This window comes from Carcharodon carcharias, chromosome 2 (genome assembly GCF_017639515.1).
Source record: "Carcharodon carcharias isolate sCarCar2 chromosome 2, sCarCar2.pri, whole genome shotgun sequence".
NCBI classification, from domain to species: domain Eukaryota; kingdom Metazoa; phylum Chordata; class Chondrichthyes; order Lamniformes; family Lamnidae; genus Carcharodon; species Carcharodon carcharias.
Window position 1 is genome coordinate 184,707,879 of NC_054468.1, and position 25,763 is coordinate 184,733,641.

A 25,763-nucleotide genomic window follows, 5' to 3' on the forward strand; every position below is an offset into this window, starting at 1 on the left:
AGAAAAATGTTTGCCTCATTTCCGTTTCAAATGGGCGACCCCTTATTTTTAAACAGTGATCCCTAGTTCTAGATTCTCCCACAAAAGGAAACATCCTCTCAGCATCCATCCTGTTGAGTGCCCTCAGGATCTTATATGTTTCAATCAAGTTGCCTCTTAATCCTTTAAACTCCAGCGGATACAAGCCTGTCCAACCTTTCCTCATAAGACAACCCACCCATTCCAGGTATTGGTCTATTAAACGTTTTATGAACTGCTTCCAACACTTTTACATCCTTTCTTAAGTATGGTGACCAATACTGTACACAGTACTCCAGAAGTGGCCTCACCAGTGCTCTGTATAACTGAGGCATAACCTCCCTACATTTGTATTCAATTCCCCTCACAATAAAAGATAACATTCCATTAGCTTTCCTAACTACTTGTTGTACCTATATACAAGTCTATTACGATTCATGCACTAAGACACCCAGATCCCTCTACATCTCAGAGCTCTGCAATCTCTCCCCATTTAGATAATATTCCTCTCTTTTATTCTTCCTGCAAAAATGGACAGTTTCACATTTTCCCACATTATACTCCATTTGCCAGACCTTTGCCCACTCACTTAACCTATCTATATCTTTTTGTAGGCTCCTTATGTCCTTTTCACAAATTACTTTCCTACTTATCTTTGTGTCATCAGAAAATTTGGCAACCATCCCACGCGCCTCTTCATCCAAGTCATTTATATAAATTGTAAAATGTTGAGGGCCCAGCACTGATCCCTGTGGCACACCACTCGTTACATCTTGCCAGCTTGAAAAAGACCCATTTATGCCAACTGTCTGCTTTCTGTTAGCCAGCCAATCTTCTATCCATGCCAATATATTACCCCCATACCATGAGCTTTTATTTTACACAATAACCTTTGATATGGCACTTTATCAAATGCCTTCTGGAAATCTAAGTACAGTACATCCACCGGTTCCCTTTTATCCACAGCACATGTTACTTCATCTAGGAATTCCAATAAGCTGGTTAAACATAACAATAAAAGATTTTACAAATATACTAAGTAAAAGATGATGGCTAATGGTAATGTGGGCCCTTAAGAAAGATGCAGGTGCTATTGTAGTTGAAATTAAGGAAATAACATACTTGCTAAATAATTATTTTATATCAGTCTTCACAGTAGAGATAATAAATAAAGTATCAGAGGTACAAGGAATACTAAAAATAAACCAAGGGGAGACTCTTACTAGACTTAATATATTTTTAAAATTGTAATAGAGAAAATAATGCTGAAAATAAGCAAAGCCCATGGTTCAGAAAGAAGTAGGTGAGGAAATCATAGTTGCTTTTGGACATGATCTTCCAAAGCTTTCCTGATTTAGGAATTGAGACTTTCCACTCTCCCTGTACCCAAAGAGGACAAAACCCCAGGTTCAGATGGATTGCATCCATATATTTTAAAGTAATCTAGAGAAGAGATAATAGAGACCTTGCTACTCATATTATAAATTTGTCAGAAGAAGGTATAGTGCCAGAAGTCTGGTGGATAGCTAATGTAATTCTTTAATTTAAGAAGGGGAACTGAACATTTCCAATTACAGACCAGCCAGTTTAACAACAGTGGCAGGAAAAATAATGGAATCCTTACTAAAGGAGAGAATACAAGAACAACTATAAATGAGAATATAATAATGAATAGTCAGCATGGATTTCAAAAGGGAAAATTTTGTTTGATGAGCCTTATTGAATTTTTGATGAGGTAGCAGAGAGAGTAGGTAATGGTAATGTAGCATATAATTTATCTGAATTTTCAGAAGATCTTCGATAAGGTGCTCCATAATAGACCATTGAATAATGTTAGAGAATGTGGAGTCAGGGAACAAGTGGCAGAATGGATTGCCGGCTGACTTCAAGACAGAAAGCAGACACTGGGAGTAAAGGATAGTTATTCAAAGTGGCAGAAGGTGGGAAGTTGTGTTCCACAAGGATCAGTGCTTGAATCACTGCTATTAACAATTTACCTCAACAGTTTGGACTTTGGAATCAGAAATACAATTTCTAAATTTGTGGAAGATACCAAATTGGGGTGGAGGGTTTATAGTCAATACTGAGGAGGACTGCAACAAGTTACAGGAAGACATTACTAGAGTTGCAGAATGGGCAAATAATTGGAGAATGATGTTCAACACAGATAAATGTGTCATAGGACGTATTAGTAGGAAGAACAGGGAGGTCACATTACTTGGAATATGCGATTCCAGGTGTGGTAGAGGAGCAAAGGGATCCTGGAATACAAACACATCGATCACTAAACATTGCACCACAGGTTAGCAAGGCCATAAAAAGGCAAACCAAACACTAGGCCTTATTTTTAGGGGTAAAGAATTGAAAAGTAAGGATGTTATGCTAAACCTGTATTGAACCTTGCTTAGACCGCACAGATAATTGCATGCAGTTCGGGTCACCATATTATAAGCTCATAGAGGCACTGGCGTGGGTACAGAGAAGGTATATAAGGATGATACCAGAAACGCTTGGCCATACATATTGGGAAAGGATTGGCAGACTGGGTTTCTTTTCTCTTGAGAAAAGAAGGCTGAGTGAAGAGCTAATAGATGGCTTTAAAATTATGAAAGGTTTTGATAGAATGGATACAGGGGGAATGTTTCCTCTTGTGGGGAAAACCATATCTAGAGGCCATCAATAAAAGATAGTCAGCAAGAAATACAACAGGGAATTCAGAAGCAACCTCTTTACCCAAGAATGTTGCCAGAGGGAGAGATTGAAGTGAATATCATAGATGCATTTAAGGAGAAACTAGACACGCATTTGAGAGAGAAAGAAGTAAGTAGTTAGGATTGTAGATTTAGATGAGAAAAGATGAGTGGAGACTCAAGTGGAGCATAAACACTGGCACAGACTAGTTGGGCCTTTTTGAGGATGTCTCTAATGTGGTAGATCAGGGAAGGTCTATGGATGTTATTTATATGGACTCCCAGAAAGTACGTGATAAGGTTTTCCACAAGAGACTTTGAGAAAAATGGAATCATGGAATTGAAGCAACCTTTTGAAATGGGTAGGGAATCAGTTGGGATGTAGGAGATAAAGAGTAAGGAGAATGGGTATTGTGATGACTCTATACTGGTTTCATCAAGAGACAGTTAAACTTTATTACATTTTCAGTGTTTGCACGCTCAACCAGATCTCTCATCTGAAAAGCCCCGTGCCACAGATTGCTCACGCTAAGAACTCACTGGTTGGAGCCCCTGCAACACATCACATGGCCTGTGATTGACAGGTGGGAGGAACTATACATCCAGTTACCATGTTTCCTCCCCCTTTAGTTTTTTACAATTACTCTACAGAAAAACAATTAAACAACCCAAAACACATATATACAATTTCAGGTGCTTATAAATCAAGTCTCTGAGGTGTGCTTCCTAAATGGCTAGAGCGATGTACCTCTACCACTGGAGGTTCCTGAACAGAATTGACAGGATCTGAAGCTGCACTATGAGACAAATCATCAGAACTAGGCAGTTCATGATTTGGCAACTCTTCTGAAACATCTGGAATGTCTGATCTGTGTCAATCACATATCTCAGAAGTTGACGGTTCAACATTAACCACAGGTCGATCAGTTAATTGTTGGAATGTCTCTCTGGCACAGATGTGATCTATGTGCTTACGGATGATTCTATCTCCCACTTGTACTTGGAAAGATGATGGGCCAGTCTCTGAAGCAATGGCTCCTGGAGCCCAACAGGGTTGACTGCTAAAATTTCACATGTTCACCGTGTCACTTATACTGAATATGCAAGCCTTACTGTATATGTTACTGTTAAATTTCTGATTACTCTAGTTCTGTGCTACCTTCCCCTCTAAATTCGGAAACACCAAGTATAAATGTGTACGCGGACAACATTTCATTCATATCTCCGACGGTGTTGAACCCATAGTCGAATGTTGTACAGTAATGGAAGAGAAACCATGAAAGTCGAGATTCTAGAGTATCTTTTGATAGCTTTTTCATACCAGACTTAAAAGTTTATACTGCCCCTTTGACTAGATCAATCGATGAGGGATGCCAAGTTTTAACATGTCAGATTCCATTCAGGTCCATAAATTTCTGAAATTCAGTGCTGGTAAAGGCTGTACCATTATCAGAAACAACAACTTCAGGTAGGCCATGTATATTGAGACAGTGACATAGCGTCTCAATAATTGTGTTCGATGTTGGCAATTTGACTTCGTACAGATCCATCCATTTTGAATGTGCATCCATAATTAACAAGAGCATTGTACCTGAGAATAGTCATACATAATTGATACGTAATCAAACCCAGGGTCGACCAGGCCACTCCCATGGATGCCGGGGAGCTGAAACAGGTAACTTCTGTTGTTGCTGACAGTAGATACAGTGCTTGACCATGCTTTCAATGCCACTGTCAATGCCTGGCAACCATACATAGCTTTGTGTGAGCATTTCCACCTTTGATATGTCTGGATGCGCACTGTGGAGCTCTGTCACCAGTGGCTTTCCACTTTGTGATGGTACGACAACCCTTGAACCCCACAACACAATTCTGTCTTGACAGCTTAATTCATTGTTTCTGTCATGGAATGGTCTCAATTCTTCAGATACAAGTGAGTTTGGCCATCCTTGCAAAACAAAGTCATTGGGCTGAATTTTGCCGTCAGTGAGCAGGGGGCGAGGTCTGCTCGCCAACGCACAAAATGATGCGGGATGATGTTGGGGGAACCCCTGACGTCATCCCACCCATTTAAACTTTCAGGAAGGTGGGGGCACAGCCAAATCAACCAATTGAGACCATTGACAGGATCATTAAAACAATTAAAGGACCTGCCTGTCCAAAGTTAAGGTTGGCAGACAGGCCAGGAAAAGAAAAAACGTGAAACCTCATCCACCGGCAGGATGAGGTTTCATGTCGGGTTTAAAAAAATATAATAAAGTTTTTGTGAAATTTATTAACATGTCCCATCTCGTGTGACATTGTCACATGAGGGGGACATGTTAAGGATTTTTTTTCTATTTTTAATGTTTGTACAACTTTCAGCGATCTCCCTGAGGCAGCACTTAGCTTCAGGGAGATGAGCATTTTTTCATGCGCATGCGTGAAAGAGCGCATTCTCACATTTGGGGAATCCCCCCCTCCCCCGCCTGCACAGGAATCGCATAGCGCTTCCCGCCGGATGTCACGCTGGGCGGGCCTTAATTGGCCCACCCACTTAAAATGGCGGTGGGGCCCGCTTCTCCGGTGGGGATCGGCTCCCCGCCCACCAGAGATTGGGTAGGGCCTGCCCGCCCAGTAGGCAGAAAATTCTGCCCACTGACTTTGGACAATATTACAGGCGAAGAATCTGAGAAATTCAATAATATCACTAATTCTTGTGGAATGGGAATATTTACAATACTACCTTGGTAACAGTATGCAATTAAGTGCATCTGCATTTGCAATGTGTAAACCAGGGCGGTACATAAAAGTATTTTCATACGCAGATAACGTCAGAGCCCAGCGTTGTATTCTTGCTGATGCTTTTGGCGGAAGGCCTTGTCCTCGTTGAATAATCCCATTAATAGTTTATAGTCCAACACAATGGTAAAATGTTGTCCATGTAGGTACTGGTGAAACTTTTTTACATTAAGTACTACTGATAATCCTTTTCCTAACTGAGAATAGCCTTCTTGGCTTGGGAAAGGGTTCTCAAGGCATATCCAATGGATCTTTCTGATCCATTTTCCATTTTATGTGAAAACACTGCTCCTACACCATTAGAAGAGGCATCACATGTTAATAGTAGCTCTTTTGATGGGTCGTAATGTATCAATAAACACAACAACTGCAGCAATTTCTTTGCTTTCACAAAGGCTTCTTCCTGTTGTGAACCCCATGACAATTGTGAACCCCATGACCAATGGCGGTTATTATTTTTAGCAGCGAGTGTAATGGTGCCAAAACAGTTGGTAGGTTGGGTTAGAAGCAGCTATAGTAGTGATCATACCCAGGAAGGACTTGGGTTCTGTTACATTGGATGGTGATAGTACATCTTTTATTGCCTGAACTTTATCTTCCAGATGATGTAAACCCAGCGCATCCATCCTGTGACCTTGATAAGTGACTCCTGGGCTTCTTATGTGCATTTTTCCTTCTTGAACCATACGCCGACTTCCAGGAACCTTCATAGCAGCTCCTCCAGGTTGACCAAGTGTTCGGTCTCCATTGGCCCAGTGATGAGAACATCACCCAAATATACTACCACTTGTGGGAGACCTTGCAAAAGACTCTTCATTGTTCTCTGGAAAACAATGCACACTGACAAGACTCCAAAGGGTAGATGAGTGTACTGATAGAGAGATTTGTGTGTGTCAATAGTTGTGTATTCTCTCGATGTGCTATCCAGTTCTAATTGTCGGTAGGCAATCCTGACCTAAAAGACTGGATCCCTCTCCTTTCACTATTATTACAGGTAGTTGGGCTGTCTGTCACTTGTAAGAGACTGGGACAGAGATGATGCCCTTTACTTGAATAGGTTCTCCCATGTAAGTTAATGGGAGTTGTCTGCTCCAAGTTTATTGGCTGTCTTCCTTCATTAAGGTGCCTGAAAGTGTGCTCTCCTACCACCTACCACCGGAGTTGAGGTACCAGTATCCACTCCCATTGTCAGTGGCTTCTCATTCAGGGGGAACGTAGCAAGCTGGATACAAAATTGGCTCAGTGGCTAGAAACAGAAGGTAATTGTTGTTAGTCTTTTTGAGACTGGAAGTCTGTTTCCAATGGAGTTCCATAGGAGTCACTACTAGGTGCTTTTTGTGGTACCTATTAATGATTTGGATGTAAATTATGGGGAATATAAAGAAGTTTGCAGATATCACAAAAATTGGCTGCATGGTTAATAGTGAGAAGGATAGCTGTAGACTGCAGGAAGATCTCAATGGAGTCGTCAGGTGGGCAGAAAAATAGCAAATGGAATTCAACCCAGAGAAGTGTGAGGTGATGCATTTGTGGAAATCAAACAAGGTAAAGAAATGCATAATAAATGCAAGGATACTGAGAGGTGTAGGTGAAATGAGGAACCTTGGAGTGAATATCCACAGTTCCCTGAAGGTAGCAGTGCAGGTCTATAAGGTGGTTAAGAAGTCATATGGAATCCTGCCCTTCATGAGCTGAGGCATAGAATGTAAGAACAGGGAGGTTATGCTGGAGCTGTATGAAATGCTAGATCAGCACATCTTGAGTACTGAGTGCAGTTCTGGTCACCTCATTACAGAAAGGATGCAATTGCATTGGAACGGGTACAGAGGAGATTTACAAGGATATTGCCAGTGTTATGACATGGCAGATGATGTGTGTCAGGTGAACCAAATCCACAAGGGAAACTTGGCTGCGCTATCACAAATGTTTTTCAATTTGTATTTATTATGAGATATGTGAACTGAATTCAGGAGTAGTAAGTCCAAGACCTTTAGAGATTTTAAAAATTACATCAAAATATTTATTAACAAAATATAAAAGGTTTCAAGCACATGCATAAGACTACAAATACTTACTACTATAATAGCTCCCAAAATTCCTAATTAACCTGACTCCCAGTTACACTCCCTTTAAGGCAATGGTCTAAAATAAGTTTTAGATTTAAATCCAACTTAGAAAGTTAACCCTGGACAGTGGAATTTCAAATGGCTTTTCCCCAACGCCAGTTTCGTTATATAGCAGACTTAGGTATAAATGTTGGAGGCTTCATTAAGGCTATTTCACACACTTATGTTAGGGCTTACATGGCCTTCTGACACAGCCTTTCGTTCTCCTTTATATATGTTTCTCTCTTAATATGTAAATTCTATTGTTCCATAAGTCTTTGAAACTGTATCTTCCTCATAACATAAAAACTTTCATGTTACCAATACCGTCAGTAATCTTTGGGAAAAGTAAACACATTTCTTAGTCTTGTTTATCTGGCTAGTTGTAAACAGACTAAGATCCCTTTGAAATCCAAATATCCCTTCATTTATTCTAAAAAGGCAAACTCCCTTCACACCTTAAACGCTAAACCAATATCCATGGTTATTCATTAGCATGTCAAGCACCTAGCTTCTTTTGATGACTTCAAACTTGCACACACAGATCCAACTTTACTTATTCCTACAAACCTACTTTACAATAAACCACAATAATATAATAAAAATATTTATCATGACACCAGGACTGGAAAATTGCAGCTATGAGGAAAGCTTGGATAGGCTGGGGTTGCTCTCCTTGGAACAGAGGAGGCTGAGGGGAGATTTGATTGAGATGTACGAAACTATGTGGGGCCTGGATAGAGTGGTGGGAAGGGCCTATTTACCTTAGCAGAGAAGCGTCGGTGATTTGGGGGCATAGATTTAAAGTGATTGGTCGAAAGATTAGAGGGGAGATGAGGGAAAATGTTTTCACCAAGAGGATGGTAGAGGTCTGGAACTCTCTGCCTGAACTTATTTCAAAGTTGCCTGGATGTGCACCTGAAAGGCCATAACTTCTAGGGCTACAGACCAAATATTGGAAAGTGGAGGTTGGGTGGCTCATTTTTTCAGGTGGCATGGACATGATGGGCAGAATGGCCTCCTTCTGTGCCATAAACCTTCTATGACTCTAGTATTCAGAAATCTGGGTGTGTACTCTGATGTCCTCTCTTTCCTCTACTCTTCACAATATCAACAAAAATGACATCAACACATATTGATATAGCACCTGTAACATAATAAGTTATCCCAAGGCACTTCACAGGAGCATTATGAAAAAACATGACAATCCACATAAGGAGATAGTAGGTCAGTTGATCAAAAGCTTGATCGAAAAGATAGGTTTAAAAAAATGTCTTAAAGGAGGAACTTGAGGTAGAGAGGCAGAGAGGTGTGTGTGTGTGTGTGTGTGTGCGCGTGTGTGTATTGGGGGGAGGGGTGGTGGGGGTAGTTGTATTCTTTAGGGCCTAGGCAACAGAAAACATGGTTATCAGTGGTGGAACAATTAAAATCAGGCTGCTCAAGAGAACAACTTTAGAGGAGTGCAAAAATCTTGGAATGTTGTGGAGCTGGGGGAGATTGCAGAGATAGGGAGGGGTGAGGCCATGGAAGGATTTAAAAACAAGGACGAGAATTTTAAAGTCAAGACATTGCTTGACTGGGAGCCAGTGTGGGTCAGCAGGCACAGGGGTGATTGGTGAACAGGACCTCATGCAAGTTAAAATATGCACAGCAGAATTTTGGATGACCTCAAGTTACCTGATTGTAGAATATGGAATCAGCCAGCAGTGAGTTGGAATAGTCAAGTCTAGAAATAATTAAGGCATGAATGAGGGGTTCAGTAGCAGTTGATCTGAGACAGTGAAGTCAGGTGATATATTACCAAGGTGGAAATAGGCAGTCTTCGTAATGGCATAGATATGAGGTCAGAAGATCATCTCGGGGTCAAATGTGACACCAAGGTTGTGAACAGAATGGCTTAATCTTAGACTGTTGCTAGGGAGAGGAATGGAGTCAGTAGCTAGGAAACAAGTTTGGAGCGGGGTCTGAAAATGATAGCTTCATTCCTCCCAATAATTATTTGAAAGAAATTTCTGCTCATCCAGTGCTGGAGGTTGGATAAACAGTTTGATAATTTAGTAACAATGAGGAGTGGACAGAAGTGGTGCTGAGGTGGAACTGGGTGCTGTCAGAGTACATGTGAAAACTAATGCTGTGCTTTGGATGATATCTCTAAGGGGCAGCATACAGATGAAAAAACAGGATGGGCCAAGAATAGATCCGTGGGGTCACCAGGGATAATGGTGCAGGAGCAGGAAGAGAAGACACTGCCAGTGATTCTCTGGCTATGATTAGATAGATAAGAATGCGAGAGCATTCCCACCCAGCTGGACGACAGTGGAGAGGTGTTGGTGGAGGAAGGTGTGGTCAGCTATGTCTAAGGCTGCAGACAGGTTGGGAAGGATGAGGAGAGAATGTTTACCTTTGTGACAGTCGCAGAGACTGTCAATTTGTGATATTGATAAGTGCTGGTTCGGTATTGTGGCAGAGGCAAAACTCTGAGGGGGGGGGGGGTGAGGGAGGAGAATTTGGTTAATCAGCAGTTTAGTGGGAATAGATTCAAGGGAACAGCAGATGGGTCTCATGGACGAGATGAGCTCAGAATGGGCTTGAGGGGAGATAAGAGAGAAAATAGAGAAAGGTGTGAGTTCAGGGCTGGTTCTGAAGGTGGGGTGGTGTGGGGGAAGGGGTAAGTGTTAGAGGAAGTTTGGCAAGGTGGGCTAGTGGAAGGGGTGGTGGGGAGAGTGACAGAGGTAGCTGATCGGATAATTTCAATCTTGGTGACTAAGAAGCCGATGAGCTCCATGCACTTATTGTTATCCTACCATTTATTGCCTTGCCTTGTTTGCCCTCCCCAAATGCATTACCTCACACTTCCCTGGCCTGAATTTTGTTTGTCACTTTTCTGCTCATCTGCAAAGTTCATTGATATTTTTCTGCAGTCTACAATTTTCTTCCAAACTATCAATCACACAGCCATTTTCTTGTACCATTAACGAATTTCTAAATCATGCCCTCAATATTTACGCCTAAATTATTGATATATACAATGAAAAAGCAATGAATAGTTGAAGGGAAAACATTTCAGGGCAATGGGAAAGAGCAGGAGGGTGGGACTAATGGGATGGATCTTGCAAAGAGTTGGCACAAGTATGGTAGGCTGACTGGCCTTCTAATGTGATGTTTCATGATAAAACTAAGAGCCTCAACAGAAGTAGTTAATAAAGAGGGAAGATGTACATTAATTCAATTTTTTCTCAATTTTTATATTCCTTAGGTCCAAATTTTAAAGCATTTCTCTAAACAGGTGTGGCAGTGTTGCCGATTTGTTATCCTGCTGTTCCCCGGTAGCCCATCAATTAATATGTGAAATTTGTACCTGAGGAAAACAACTTTATGTAGTAGGTCATAAAACCATTCTTTTATTTCCAAAAACCATTAAATTAGCATGCCATTGTCTCTTAGCATATCCCTCAAACTATTTTTTTTTCATATCCATTCATATCCATTCATGCGTTCACTCTTATAAAAGCATAATCCCTAATTTACCATGTGTACTGCCCACAAATGTGACGGTATAGATTTGTATATTTCTAATTGTTATTATTGTCATATATGATTTGCTGTTCCTTTAATAAGCAGCATTATGCCTTCGTTAAGAATCTATATTGAAACCCAAAGTGAATATCCAATCTTTCATATATATATCTATATATACAATAGAAAATTATTTGTCTGACTAAAGAGGAAGCCAGCGGGTGGCAGTAGCGTAGACCCACTGTAAAGAACACTGAACCGACCCTCAGTATGTTACAGACGACTTGGGCTTCCATTTACTGTACAACGCGAGGTCATAATAGGGCTTTGCGAGAGATCTTAATTAATTTTTATTTATTCACTTTTAGCTCCGCCTTACAATTAACTCGCGGCCAATAGAATTATTGCGAATGCTGTTATTGCCGCTTCATTCGATGGCAGGAGCCGATGTGACCGCACGGATGACTCATGGCCACACCCACCAGCTCGTGAGGTCAGCCAATATGAATGAGTGAAACTTACCGACTGCTGGGTAACGGAGTAACAAAATCAGGATTGTATCAAGCAGGGTAGAGACGCTGACTACGGATTGAGATAATGGGAATTGCTGAGACTGCAATTTCAGGGAATATGGAAGCAATCAATTAAAATCATTTTGCTGCTATGAATCCATCATAGATGAACATTGTCTTCAAAGGGCAGGGGAAGGGAATCGGGGGGGCAGGGTATATCAACATGACAGGCGTTAGTGGCAAGAGCGTTGGTGTTAAAGTAGGCAAGCAACCCAAATCAAAAGCTGCTAATACTACAGGTGTAAATCCGGGAACAGCTTCGAGCAATAATGCCAGCAAATCTTCCGGAGAAGAAGACGAGAAAGATGGTGGTGTGCTTTTCTATGTGAATAAAAGTGGCTTCCCAATTGATGAGCGAACTTGGCAAAGAATGTGGATGCATGTAGCAAAAATACACCCAGGAGGGAAGGAGATGGAGGAGAGTATACGGAAAGCTACATTTATACCCCGTGTAAGTGAAAGCCTCTGGCTGTGCAGGTAGTGGCATTTTACTGGTGGGCAAACGAGGTTGTCCTTTCTATTATCATGAGAGCTTCGCATATTTAGCAATCATGCATGTGATTTGGACAAATTAATTTCTAGTACATAAATCCTTGGTGGAGGAAATCGATTTTAGTGGGTCTACTAACTTCATAATTAGAAATTCTTCTCTTGGTTTGAAAATGGATAAATTGGCATTGATTGTTTTGTTTACTAGAGAAGCACCGACAAATCGGAATGAATGTTACTGTGTCTCATTATGTTTTCGTTTTCTTGTTTATTATGTAGCAATAAGATTGGAGCCTTTCAGTGTGACATTTTTTAGTCACTTGGGCAAAGTTAGAACAAAGAATGACATTCAGAAAACAGTTTAAAATATTGTCCATGAACTTTCACTTAAGTGGCAATTCTAAAAGTGTAATAAAATGTCATGAAAATAAATTCCACGTTTATCTAAGTGGGAACGTGCATTACACTCAAATGAGCAAAATAACGTTTATATGAGGTGGATTCGCTCATCTATTGATGCATTGACAACAGTGGGTTGGCAACCTAGATCTTACATTGTTTTTTTTGTGTGTGCAATTTGGACCTATAAGTCCTGAGGAATAGTTCGTGATATTAATCTATTGGTTAAGACCATATACAACTTAATTTGCCTTTTCTGCTGAACTACCAGAATCGTTATTAGTGTGCAACTAATCAATGTGCCTATTTTCTCCCATCTGAATTGTGAGCCATGTTTATAACCAAGAAATAGGTGGTCTCAAATGTTCTTTAATTCAAATTTGCAGTGTTGATTGTAAGTAAGTGTGACAACTAAGCTTTGCATGTGAAATTTTGCATTGCTTGATATTTTTAATATGTTCCGCGTGTTATTGGAGTTCAACATATATCTGAAACAGAACACTTAAATAAGATAGGCAGAGCAATGGCTAATTTAAAGAAGAGAAATTTTAGATGGACAATTGAATAAGGAAAGGCTATTATATAACAAATGCTCAATTTATACCTAACCAGTAATAGCCAGAGAATCACCTCCTATGACTTCTCTTGCTGTGCACTTTTATCTCTGGAATCCATCCTTCCATGGCCTCACCGCTTCCTATCTTTAACTCCCTCCAGCCTTACAATTCTCCAGGATCTCTGTGCTCCTCCTATTCTGGCCTCCTGAGTGACCCTGATTTTCATTACTCTGCCATTGATGGCTATGTCTTCAGCTGCCTAAGCCCTCAGCTCTGAAATTTCCCCCTTTAAGTCAGTCCTTAGAATTTTACCTCTTCAACCAAGTTTTTGGCCACCTGTTCTAATGTATCTATATGGCTCAGTTTCAAATTTCATCTGTTAATGCTCCGTCCTTGGGATGCTTTTACCACATTAAAGGCTCTACATAACTGCAAACTGTGTTTGAGTGTCCCAGGGATCTATTATTGGCCCATTCCTATTTCTCATCTACATGCTGCCCCTGGACAAAATCATCCAAAAGCTGAAGGTCCAGTTTCATGTGGATGCTGACAATGCCCAACTCCTATTGCACCACCACCTTTCTTGACTCCTCCATTGTTGTCAGATTGTTCATCCAACACGCAGTCATGAACCAAACATTCCTCCAATTAAACATTGGGAAAGATGTAGATAAGGGTAGTTTATATGGATTTCAGCAAAGCCTTTGACAAGGTCCCACATGGGAGACTTATAAAGAAGGCAAAGGGTAATTTGATAAGGTAGATTCAAAATTGGCTTAGTTGTAGGAGGCAGAGGATGATGACAAAAGGATGCTTTAATGACAGGAAGCCAGTGTCCAGTGGTGTACCACAGGGATCTGTGCTCGGGCTCCTATTATTTATCATTTATATAAACAACATAGATGACTATGTGGGGGGTAGGATTAGTAAGTTTGTGGATGACACAAAGATTGGCTGGGTGGTTAACAGTACAATTGAGTGTCTTGGGCTACAGGAAGGTATAGACGGGATGGTCAAATGGGCAGATGGAATTTAACCCTGAAAAGTATGAGGTGATACACTTTGGAAGGAGTAATTTGACAAGGAAATATTCAATGAATGGCATGACACTAGGAAGTTCTGAGGAACAAGGGACCTTGGCATGTGTGTCCATAGATCTCTGAAGGTGGAGGGGCATGTTAGTGGGGTGATGAAAAAGGCATATGGGACACTTGCCTTTATCAATTGAGGCATGGATTACAAACGTAGGGAGGTCATGTTGGAGTTGTATAGAACCTGGAGTTGTATAGAGTTGAGGCTACATTTGGAGTACTATGTGCAGTTCTGGTTGCCACATTATAGGAAGGATGTGATTGCACTGGAGGAGTTGCAGAGGAGATTCACCAGGATGTTGCCTGGGATGAAACGTTTAAGTTATGAAGAGGGGTTGGGTAGACTTGGGTTGTTTTTGTTGGAGCAGAGAAGACTGAGGGGCGACCTGATTGAGGTGTACAAGATTATGAGGGGCATGGATAGGGAGCAGCTGTTCCCCTTAGTTGAAGGGTCAGTCACAAGGGGGCATAAGTTCAAGGTGAGAGGCAGGACGTTTAGGGGGGATGCGAGAAAAAACATCTTTACCCAGAGGGTGGTGATTGTCTGGAATGCACTGCCTGGGAGGGTGGTGGAGGCAGGTTGCCTCACATCCTTTAAAAAGTACCTGGTTGAGCACTTGGCACATCATAACATTCAAGGCTATGGGCCAAGTGCTGGTAAATGGCATTAGGTAGGTAGCTCAGGTGTTTCTCATGTGTTGGTGCAGACTTGATGGGCTCTTCTGCACTGTGATTCTGTGATTCTGTGAAATCCAAAGCCTTGACTTTGGTTCCTGCTACTTACTGCATTCCCTAGCTAATAATTGAATTGCCCTCTTTGGCTACAGCCTCAGGCTGAACCAGGCTGCTCATAACATAGGTATCCTATGTGACCTGAGCTGAGCATCCGATACGATTTCCAACCCATCACCAGGACCGTTTACTTCCACCTCCATAATATCACCCGAGTCCACCCCTGTCTCAGCCCATATACTGCTGAGACCCACATCTGTAATTCTTTTCACCTTGTTACGACCCACCCCCAGTTGAGGTTTCCCAAAGTTGTTGATCCAGACGAGATCAATTTGCCACAGTCTGGCTGGGACACCCCCAAATTGTTATGCCCTGGGCGAGGAGGGACAAACTAGCTCCCTGTCTTTATTCAGCACCCTCCCCTCTGTTGGTCGCAACAATAACTAGTCTAAAAAGGATCCCTTTTCACTGACAACTTTTCCCCAGACCCAAAGATTCTGGTTTGTCGGTTTTGGGGTTCCACTAGTGTTGAATTCGGTAGAGAGGGAGAGAGATTGGGATACCTGCAAAATGGCAATTTGCAGGGGTACTGTGTGGCAAATTCACAAATCTGTCTGGGCATTGCTCACAGGATTTCTTGATGAGATGATACTCATCTCCCATTATGTCCCATTGTCTCTACCGAAGGGAGCAATTAGTTTCTGGATGTCTTTAGAAGTTCCTTGTCTGGCAACAGGGTGGGGTTCCATTACCTCTTAGGGAGTCACCCTGCAGCATTGCAGCCAGTGGCTTGTGTGGATTTTTAAAAAATTCAGGTCTTATTTTTAAAACCCAATATTTCCGGATGCAATTCAGTGTTTTTCCTTCATTACCTCGACAACCTCAACTATTCCAATGCTCCTTTACTTATTTTTTTGACCCTCCATAAACTTAAGTTCATCCAAAACCCAGTTCCCATATCTTAACTTACAGCACGTACCATTCACTCATCATCCTGTGCTTGCTGATGTATAGTGGATCCTGAACCACAAATAGCTCCATTTTAAGTTTCTCATCCTCAAACTCAAATCCCTACATGGCCTTTGCCATTCCTATCTCATCCAACCTTCCAAGAAATTGCCTTTCTACAATTATGGCCTCGTGTGCAATCCCACACATCCTTCACCCCCGCATCATGGGCCATGCCCATAACTATGTCGCCTCAAGAACTCCTTCCCTAAATCTGTCCACCTCTTTTTCTTCTTTTAACATGCTCCTTAAAATACTACTTCTTTGGCCATGCAATTGGTCACTTGCTCTAATGTCTTCTTCTTTGGATCAATGTTTTTTTTGACTAAGCTCCTGTGAAACACCTTGGGTTTTTCATTACTTTAAAGTACTATAGGAATGCAAATTGTTATTGTTGTTAAACATGGTATGCTAACAGGACCCCTTTGATAACAATAAATAATATTGTAAAGATCCTGAATTGATAGCTTCCCCACACTTTGCCTTTTTGCTCATTCTTTTATCCTATTTTAGCTTCAGTTGCAGTCAGTGGAGAAATTCAGCATCTAGTTATTGTGGTTCAGGAGCAAATAATGCACGAGGAGGTCAGTTACTCAAAAAGAGATACAGATGCACTGGTCATGATTTTGCAAAATTCCTTAGATTCTAAAATGGTCCCAGCAGATTTGGAGTTAGCAAATGAAACACAGCTATTTAAGAAGGAGACAGAAAATAAAGAGCTACATATCAGTTAGCCTCACAACAGTTGTTGGGAAAATGCTGGAATCTATTATTAAGGAAGTCTCAGCAATGCACATAGAAAATCATAATATACTGTAACAGAGTCAACATGGTTTTACGAAAGGGAAATTGTGTTTGATAAATCCATTGATGTTTTTTGAGGATGTAACTTGTAGGGTAGAAAAAGGGAAGCCAATAGATGTGGAATTTTTTGATTTCCAAAAGGCATTCGAAAAGGTACTGCATAATGGAGGATTAGTTAGCGGACAGAAAGCAGAGAGTAGGGGATAAATGGGGCGGAGAAGGGAGCTGCTGAGGCTATAACAATCTCCCAGGAGGTACTTCCTCTCTGACTCCCAGCCCCTGAATGTTCACATTTTTTAACTTACCGGCTGGAGGCTTGAGGTTTGCAACCCATCTCAACAAGGCCCAGGTCTCCCGGTGCTGCTGCTGAGGCGTCAGGGCTGCTGGCCCTCTGATTGGACTGACGACATCAGGAACCTGCACACTGTCCTTAATTGGATGGCTGCCAGATTGGCCGCCTGTGATAAAACTGCTGAGCCAGTCCTGCTGCTGACAAATGTGGGCTCAGGACCGGAATTTCACACTGAAATCGGGGTCTTGAAACCCACCCTAAAATTTAGCCCAATGTTTCAGAATTGAAGACCAAAAAAGTGTGATTGTTTGTGTCCATTTTTTGGGCAATATTAGTTCCCTTAGACCTCCAAAGTGGTTTTTGAGTCACACTTTTTTGGGGCTAAATCAGCTCAGCCACCATATTGGTGAGTACCTTAATGAATGGCTACCTAAAATATGCAGAGCAGGCAGATCATGACGTTGATCAGCATGCAATGCTGATTTGATGGCAGTGTTGCCATCAGCCAATGCTCCAGCTAATGCCTTCTCTTAACCTTGCATGTATTCAGCAGCAGGAAAGACTAAAAACGACGGAATTGTCCACCATTTATCATCGCCTGTCCAACCTTATGTTGGCGGATGGGCAAATTGGTCAGGTGGCCTTTACATTTTTCCTGAAACCTCATCCTAGGGCGTGATTAGGTTTCTGTTATGAAATAAAATAAAAATAAAAATCTGCGGGCAGCATTTTATAATTCAGGTGCCTGATTATGATGCTCGAACATTTTTTCTCTGCTTTTAAATTTTTATTGGAACATTTTTTGGGTCTGCAGCTCCCTGAGGCAGTTCTCTGCCTTCAGCGAGCGTTCTGACGGTGCTCGCCCATGCCTGCGATGACATAATTGCCCACCGTCCTCCTGCCCCCACCCCGGCAGCGCTGAACTTTTCAGTGAGTGCTTCACACTGGCTGGCCGGTAGTTGGCCAGCAATGTGAAATCGCGGTCGGAGGCTGATTGCACTCAGAAGTCCATTTCCTGGCTGATCCCGGGCCTGCCAATCGTGCCTGCCTGCCAAGATAAAAATTCAGATCTATACTTAAGAGAGTATTGTGGCAGGTACTGAAAGAGTTATTCAAGGCCTTGGCACAAAACAGTTGCTGACTGTCATGGGTGCATTAGTAGATATTTTCCTTGGAATACAGCATGACTGGAATATTGAACAGGGGACAGGCAGAGCAGGAAAGCAATTTAAAGAGGGAAGAAGGGGAAATGTATTACAGTAGTCCCACACTAACCCGATGTGTGCCAGACCCTTATACTACACCTCCCCCACCACTTAGTCCTTATCTAATGCATTTCAAGTTATTCCAGTTTACCCCATGTACTTACATCATTATTACTACCCCATCTCCCCTCTTCAAGCCTGAGTTCATAGGTTCAGGCGGTCTGGAGGCCTTATAACCAATCATTCCATATGTTGTTCATACTACTGTTGGAGGAGAGATCTTTTCATTCAGCTCAGCAACAACTCTAATAAGTTGAGTTGTTTTTGTTTCAGGGAATTCTGTGGAACTCCTATAAGTTTAGCAACTGTGCCCAGGTATTCAGTTCTTTTCGGAATCTTCCTTCCATGGTCACTGACAGCTCAGTAGATGCTTTCACTTCATTCATTAGATCTTCAATCTGTTCCTTAGAATTCACCTTTTCTGCTTTTAAGGTCTGTATTTGCTCTTCCATACTGCCCATCTCATCCTTCATGTTGTTCACATTGGGCCAGTGCTCAAGAAGTTCATCAGTTTTGGTTGTTAATTCTGCTTTTAAGCAACAGTTCTGATTCATCAGCAATTCCTCCTGTTCCCAGCCTTTTACACGATGCTTACCAGAGAATTAATTCATCAAGTTTTAATTGAAGGTCCATTTTTATTGAATTTGTTTCTACAAATTCATCATTTAAGCATTTCAAGCCCTCTTTCAAGTGTTCTACTTCCTGTGAGGAATATTCCAGTGTTCTAATTAATTCTCATTTTTCCTTGTCAAACTTACCTTTCGTTCAAGAAAGTTGATTCTCTACACTGACCTTGACGGAGTATAATTCCTCAGTGCTATTATTCAAGCTCGCATCCTGTAATTGTGCTTCTGCTAATTGTTTTTGAGACTGCTCACATACTTTTGTGAGAACTTCTACATTCTCTTGCCATTCTAAGTTCGCTACTTTTATCTCTACATATATCTTTTTGGAAATGTAATGTTTTTCCAAGTTTTCTTGCAAATGGCCAAACATTTTCTTCAGCTCTGTAGTCTCTTTCTTGTACCTCTGTGACACCTCAAAAATTTGTTTGTTTAGATCTTGAACAGTTTGGTTCATTAATGACTTTAGTGCCTCATATATTTCCAAGGGTATACACTCATCTTGAATCTTGAGTTTCAAATCTTCAAATCCAGTCCTGATATAAACATTTCCAACCTATTTTATTTTCCTTTTGCAGGGTTTGTTTATTTTGGGTTTCTTCACAGCCAGTTGCTCACTCTGCACTGTCACCTGCTGCTGCAGTTCAGGTAATGTGTCAGGATTTCCAAAAAGATATATTTTTGAGACTTCTGGAAAGTTCCCTGCCTCATTGGTGCCCTCATTTGGTTTACTCGAGTATTGTCTTTTTTCCTTTCAGTGCTTTACTGGGTATTTTCTGTGCCTCTTTCTAAGCTCTGTGTACTCCACAAATTGAAGATTAAAATATTTGCCAAAGGCTTTTAATATTTCATCAAAGCTGGTTGAGGATTCATCAATGTACTGCATTAGGGTTACTTCATCAGCAAGTTCATCAAACCAGTCTAAAAAGGTATTAATCTGGACTTCTTCTGACTTTCTATTTGGACCTGACATACTTCAGTAGTTTAAAAATTCTCTTTTCCAGGATTTCGAATTTTTCAGTAGGCTTGGCCCATGGATGAGTTCAAACTGATCTAGTGAGTTGGATTTTTGATCCATGGTTAAAAGTTTTAAAATGTAGGTTCAGCATTAAGTTGTTGCTGAAATTCAAGATGGAGCGACTGTTCATTTGAAGACAAAGGTTTTAGCCTTGCTTCTGGTCTTGGTGGGCTCCCGCTGCAATGGCACTCGTGCTCAGCCTTGAAAATATTGTAAACAATGGCTACTTTCATAGACCAGCTGCAGGCATCCCTGTTTCAACACTATGCCTTAAGATCACAAGAGCGTAGAATCCTGGCCTTTGCAGGTCTTTAAAGTTGCTTCTTTAGTCACAATTCTTCTGAATTAATGAATTAATTTTGTTTTTTTTCTTTTGGATTGAGCTTGGTGCTCGGGCGTCGACTTGGGAATCTGATTTTTCCAATGGAATTTTTAAATGACAATTTCTGACCACTGAACTATTTAAAATTTTCTCAGGACTTGCTTTATCCTGGAATTTAAAAGTTTTAGCTCACCCCTGCTAAGTTTGCTGACTCTGCACTCTGGGAATTGTAGCTGGACTTCCAAGGAATCCTACAGTCTTTTACTGCAATGAGGAATTTTATATTTCCACCTTCAGCTTTCAAGCCTTTCTTTGGAGTTTTTCCGTGGTGATTTTCCTCTGTGCATCTGCTTCTGGAGCTTTTCTTCAGGTCAGAATGCTTCTTTGAATTTTTCTTTAGTCTTGCAGGATTTTAGATTTTCTCTGCATTTTTTGTGAGATTTTGGGTTTTTTCATTCACTGCCACCATGTCAAAGGGTGTTGGATACCATTAGGTAGGTTTTAATGAAGTCTTCATAGCCTTAAGTAGGTTCACTGTATGTATTTATTAACTACAAGAACTATGAACCTATATACAGTAAAGGATTCTAGTCAAGAGCTGTCTCCATGATTGCTTGTGTACATGGCTCTGTCCAACACTAGACTTACCTCTAGGTACAAGTTATATATTTTTTCCCAGCACTGTGTGGGCATGCTGTACTCAGTCCCAAATTAACCCTATACATGCCAGGCCCTTATTCTACAATGTTGAATTGCCTTCCATTAACAAGGGCCTTGTTGATTAACTCCTTTCAAGAGGACCGTCAAGAACTTTCTGTTATGCCTGTGGATCACAAGTGCACAAGTAACAGATCTAAACCTCCGCTATGAAACTCTAGGTTCCAATTTTGCTGGGACCATATAAATGTCATTTGTGGAATGTCACTTGTCATTGTGGGATAATGTTTGATATCTCAGAGATTTTTTTGTCTGGGATCAAAAAAAAATCTTATTCCTTTTCCTCTGAAGTATTATTTAGCTATTTTCTCTGATCATTTGCACGCATGTAGAAAATTAAGTGACTATACAAATTTTACAAGCTCCTTTGGTTAATTCTATGTTCCACATAATATTGTTAAGATATTCCATTGCTCTTAGGCCCATAGTAACATTTTAACTCTTCCCCACCATAAAACTGTAGAAGTTGGTACAAGCTCTGGCAAATGAGAAGTGACACTCCCAGGAACAAGGAATAAAAGAGTGACATTTTAGCAGGATAGCTCTGGTGTCCTGTGGCATGCACAGGTTCTGAGGGCAAGTTAGAGGTCCATGCAAGTCAGCTTAGCTCTATTACTACAAAATCATTTTTACGTCCATAATGTTCCATATTGGAAAATGGTGAAGGTGGGGAAAATGTTCACGTTAATTCTGGGAAGAGATATCACCTTTTGTAAATAGACCCCAAACATGAAGTGACCAAAACTATCCAGCATACAAACATGGTTTGATGGCTAGCAATATGAAGGAGTTGTGCAGTGAAACATGGTGCAGATGGAGTTTTGATAAATTTACAGATGCAAAAGAAATTCCAATAAACCCCCATTGGCTCTCCACTTCCTTCTCCTTTCATGTCTCTCAGTGTAGTCCTCTTAAGGCTATGCAGCTCCTCCTGCATTCCATGGATGCCAGCACTCACACTCTGAGAGGACTGCTCCAAGCTACTGAGGGAGGCTTGTATCCTTTGCAGAGAGTTTCTCTGCTCTTGCTTGCACTCTGAGTGATGATGTAATGTTTCTTCATGAGATTGGCTCCTCTCTCACAAGAACACAGGAAACTCATGGTCGAAGCTCATGCAGTCCAGCCCCTGAGACGAGATGGAACTCATCGCCACCATGGACTCTTCCACTCACAATACGTGAGCTCACATTGCCTCAGGCAACTGTGCCAGATGTTCACATATCTGCTGCTGACGTCCCAAATACTGTGCCCATAAGGTGATTCCTGAGGCCCTACCTCCTTGTCAACTGGAGCATTATTGCGGCTGTCCGCCCTCCTCAGAGGGGGACTGTGCATGGAGGTCTCTGACTCAGGCACCTCCTCCTGCACTATATTGCAGTTACTTCACCCTGTGCCACTGATTCTACATGCATGCTGCATCCCTCCGATGAGATTGTATTCTGTGTTGGTGGGGAATGGGCTAGTCAGATGTACGCTGCTGCCTTGGGCGTCTTTTCCTTCTCCTGATGCTCGAAGAATGAGGCGGCCCGGGGTGGGGGGATGAGCAAGGGATGCTGGGACCTGTGCAAGACACAAAAAGAGGTAATAAGATGTAGCCCTTTACATTATGAGAGCATACTCTGATACATGTCATTGCCTTCAACAATAATCGCACTGCCCTTATCACGCAATCCAACCTTCACATTGACTCTCACACCAACATCCCCTCCTGCTCAGTGAACCAGCAGGATCAGCTCCACCGTTACCACCATGTTCCACAGTGCCTCTACAATCACTTTTAGCACCTATTATGGGCGATTCCCCAAACCTGATGAACAGCCAGGCAGGCACCCTGGCTACCCCCATGGCTGTCTTCTCCACATTCCTGATTGCCCCTAACTTCACGGCCCCACTCCCACTCTGGGCCATCTCGCTGGCATAATGGGCCCAGCTGTCCAGCAAGTACAACATAAAGAATAATGTTAGCCTAATATATAGTGCCGCCTGGGAGAAACCTCTCAAATATGTCAGTGTATCACAGTGTACATTCACATGTCTTCTGTGTGCACATACAGGAGCGGCTTGGACAAGCCTCCATGCTGTAGGAGAGGCATGTGCCAGGTCCCCCACCATAGGTACAGCATTCAAACATGAACCATCACTTGGACTCTGTGTGCTTGTGCTGGACAACTCAACCTGCTTGAGTGCAGCAGAACATGGAATCTCTTCCTACATTGAGTCCAAGTTTTTCAATGGGCCCCTGCTGCACTCATGGCTGTGGCTGTTTCTTGCTATTGTCTCATGGTTGCTATGGGAAGGTTCCAGCGGCCAAGTGCATAGAAAGATTGTGCTCTGTCTCTGGACCTTTTCCACCAGGATCTGGATGTCCTGGTTGCTGAAGCGGGGCACAGCCCCTCTTGTTCCTTCCCCAGTTCCTCTTCAGTGAGACATTCTGGCATGAGAATTGGAAACAGAAAAGTCACGTAAGGCTTCCAATTTTTAATGGTCTCACGCACATATATTTGCTTACATACATGAGCCACATTCTCAATCTCATCAATGCCTAATGTTTTGTGGGGTGGTGGGGGGTCGGGGGGCGGGGTGCGTTGGAATGGGTCTAGGTGAATGCAGGGTAGCTTGGCTTGGGTTCCTGTGACTCCCAGATGACATGCTGTGCTCCCTATCACAAACTAGCCTGCTGGCTTGCTCCCTCTGTGTCAGTGTTCTGTCAGTGACAGTGTGCAGCTGTGAGGGTCCTGGGCAAGGCTTAATTGCAGGGGGGCGCTTGAGGGATGGGTGGAAAGAGGGTAGGTGGAAGGGCAAATATTCATGGCAAATGCAGTGTGTATCAGTCAGCTCCTGAGGCATTATAGTAACTTGAGTCAATACAGGATATTGTGAACAGCTGATGGTGTTAAGATGCTGCCATCTCCATGGCTGTGTCTTGTGAAGCTTTTCCAGCCTGAACTTGGTAGAGAGTTCTCCTCCATTACAATGTGAATAGGCAGCAGTAACAACTATATTTTCTTATGGAAAACCATGATGGACCATATGTTCCAATGTCAGCAACCAGTTGGACAACTAGTACAGTTAGTACTCATCTGACTGTCAATTGTCACAACTGTACACTGTCATGGCAGAACACTATGACTCAGAGGGAGCAAGCCAGCAGGGTAGTTAGTGACTGGGAGCACAGCATGTCACTTAGGAGTCACAGGAGCTGAAACCGTGCTATCCTGCATTCACCCAGGCCCATTCCACTGCCCCCCCCCACCCCCTCAAATGTAAGGCATTGATGAGATAGAGAACATGGCTCATGTATGTAAGCAGATATATGTGCATCTCCTCCAAGTGAAAGCAGCACCTCCGTATGCTAAAAACAAAAAAACTGCGGATGCTGGAAATCCAAAACAAAAACAGAATTACCTGGAAAATCTCAGCAGGTCTGGCAGCATCGGTGGAGAAGAAAAGAGTTGACGTTTCGAGACCTCATGACCCTTCGACAGAACTTGAGTGAGTCCAAGGGTACCTCCGTATGCTTCCTGCCTCAGGACTCCTTAGCCTTTTAACGCTGACGGAGTCATGTAATCTATACTGGCCCTGCCTCCTCCTCCACATTACTTCCAAATCCAGTTAATCCCGGCCTCCCAGGAATGAAAATCCGTACATTTGGGGCAGTTTCTCCCGAGTCTAGTTTGCAGAGTCTGAAACTTTCCCAACTCTGAAATTCAGCCCGGTAGGTCAGGTGTGGTTAAAGAGGTAGAATTTAAGGAGTGTCTTAAAGAAGAAGAGTGAAATAGAGAGGCAGTGAGGTAGGGAGGGAATTTCAGAATTTGTAAGCAGCTGAGAGCATTGTCACCAATGGTAGAGTAATCAAAATTGAGATAAAAGCAAAATACTGTGGATGCTGGAAATCTGAAATAAAAATAGAAAATGCAGGAAAAGCTCAGCAGGTCTGACAGCATCTGTGGAGAAAGAAACCGAGTTAACATTTCAGGTCAATGACCTTTCATCAGAACTGAAGAAAGACTGAAATGTAAGAATTTTAAGCCAGTAGAAGAGGGGAGGGGGCAGGAAGAACAAAAGTGACGATTTGGGATAGGGAAGAGGACAGGAGAGATTAATGAACAAAACATTTCATGGTGCAAAAGCCAAAGAGAGTGGTAATGGGTATAGTAAAGAGACAAATGTTGTGTCCAAATGAGATGTGAATGGCTATAAAGCAGCCATCTGAATGCAATATAAGTGGATAAAGAAAGAAACAAGTCAGCAAACAAGATAAAACAAGATGGAGACAGAAGTTACGATCTAAAGTTGTTGAACTCAATATTGAGTCCAGAAGGTTGTAGAGTGCCGAGATGAAAGATGAGGTGCTGTTCTCCAAGTTTGTGTTGAGCTTCATTGGAACACTGTAGCAGGCCACGGAATTGGAATAGTCGAATCCAAAAGTAACAAAGGCGTGAATGAGGGTTTCAGCAGCGGATGAGCTGAGGCAGGGGAGAGTCAGGCAATGTTACTGAGGTGGAAATTGGCAGTCTTAGTGATGGCCACTCCTGTCTCCCCTCATGCTCTCCATGAGCTCATCTTGTCCATGGGCCCCACCACCTGCTCCCTTGACCCTACTCCCACTAAATTGCTGTTCACCCAACTTCCCCTTCTGGCCACAAGCTCATCTCAAGGTCAAATATGTTATGTACAGACTTTAGTCTAAGATCGTTGACAGAGAGAGGGATGAAGTCAGTAGCTAGGGAGCAGATCTTGAAGTGGGGACCTAAAACAACGTCT

General features: G+C 42.1%; 1 protein-coding gene across 1 annotated transcript in view; it reads left to right on the forward strand.

The window, feature by feature from the left end:
- Positions 1 to 11,626: 11,626 nt before the first annotated feature.
- Positions 11,627 to 25,763, forward strand: part of vash2 (vasohibin 2) — a 140,987-nt gene continuing 126,850 nt past the window's right edge. The window contains exon 1 of the mRNA XM_041179488.1: positions 11,627 to 12,133. Coding sequence (XP_041035422.1) covers positions 11,789 to 12,133 — 345 coding nt within the window. The 5' untranslated portion in view covers positions 11,627 to 11,788. The remainder of the gene's footprint in view (positions 12,134 to 25,763) is intronic.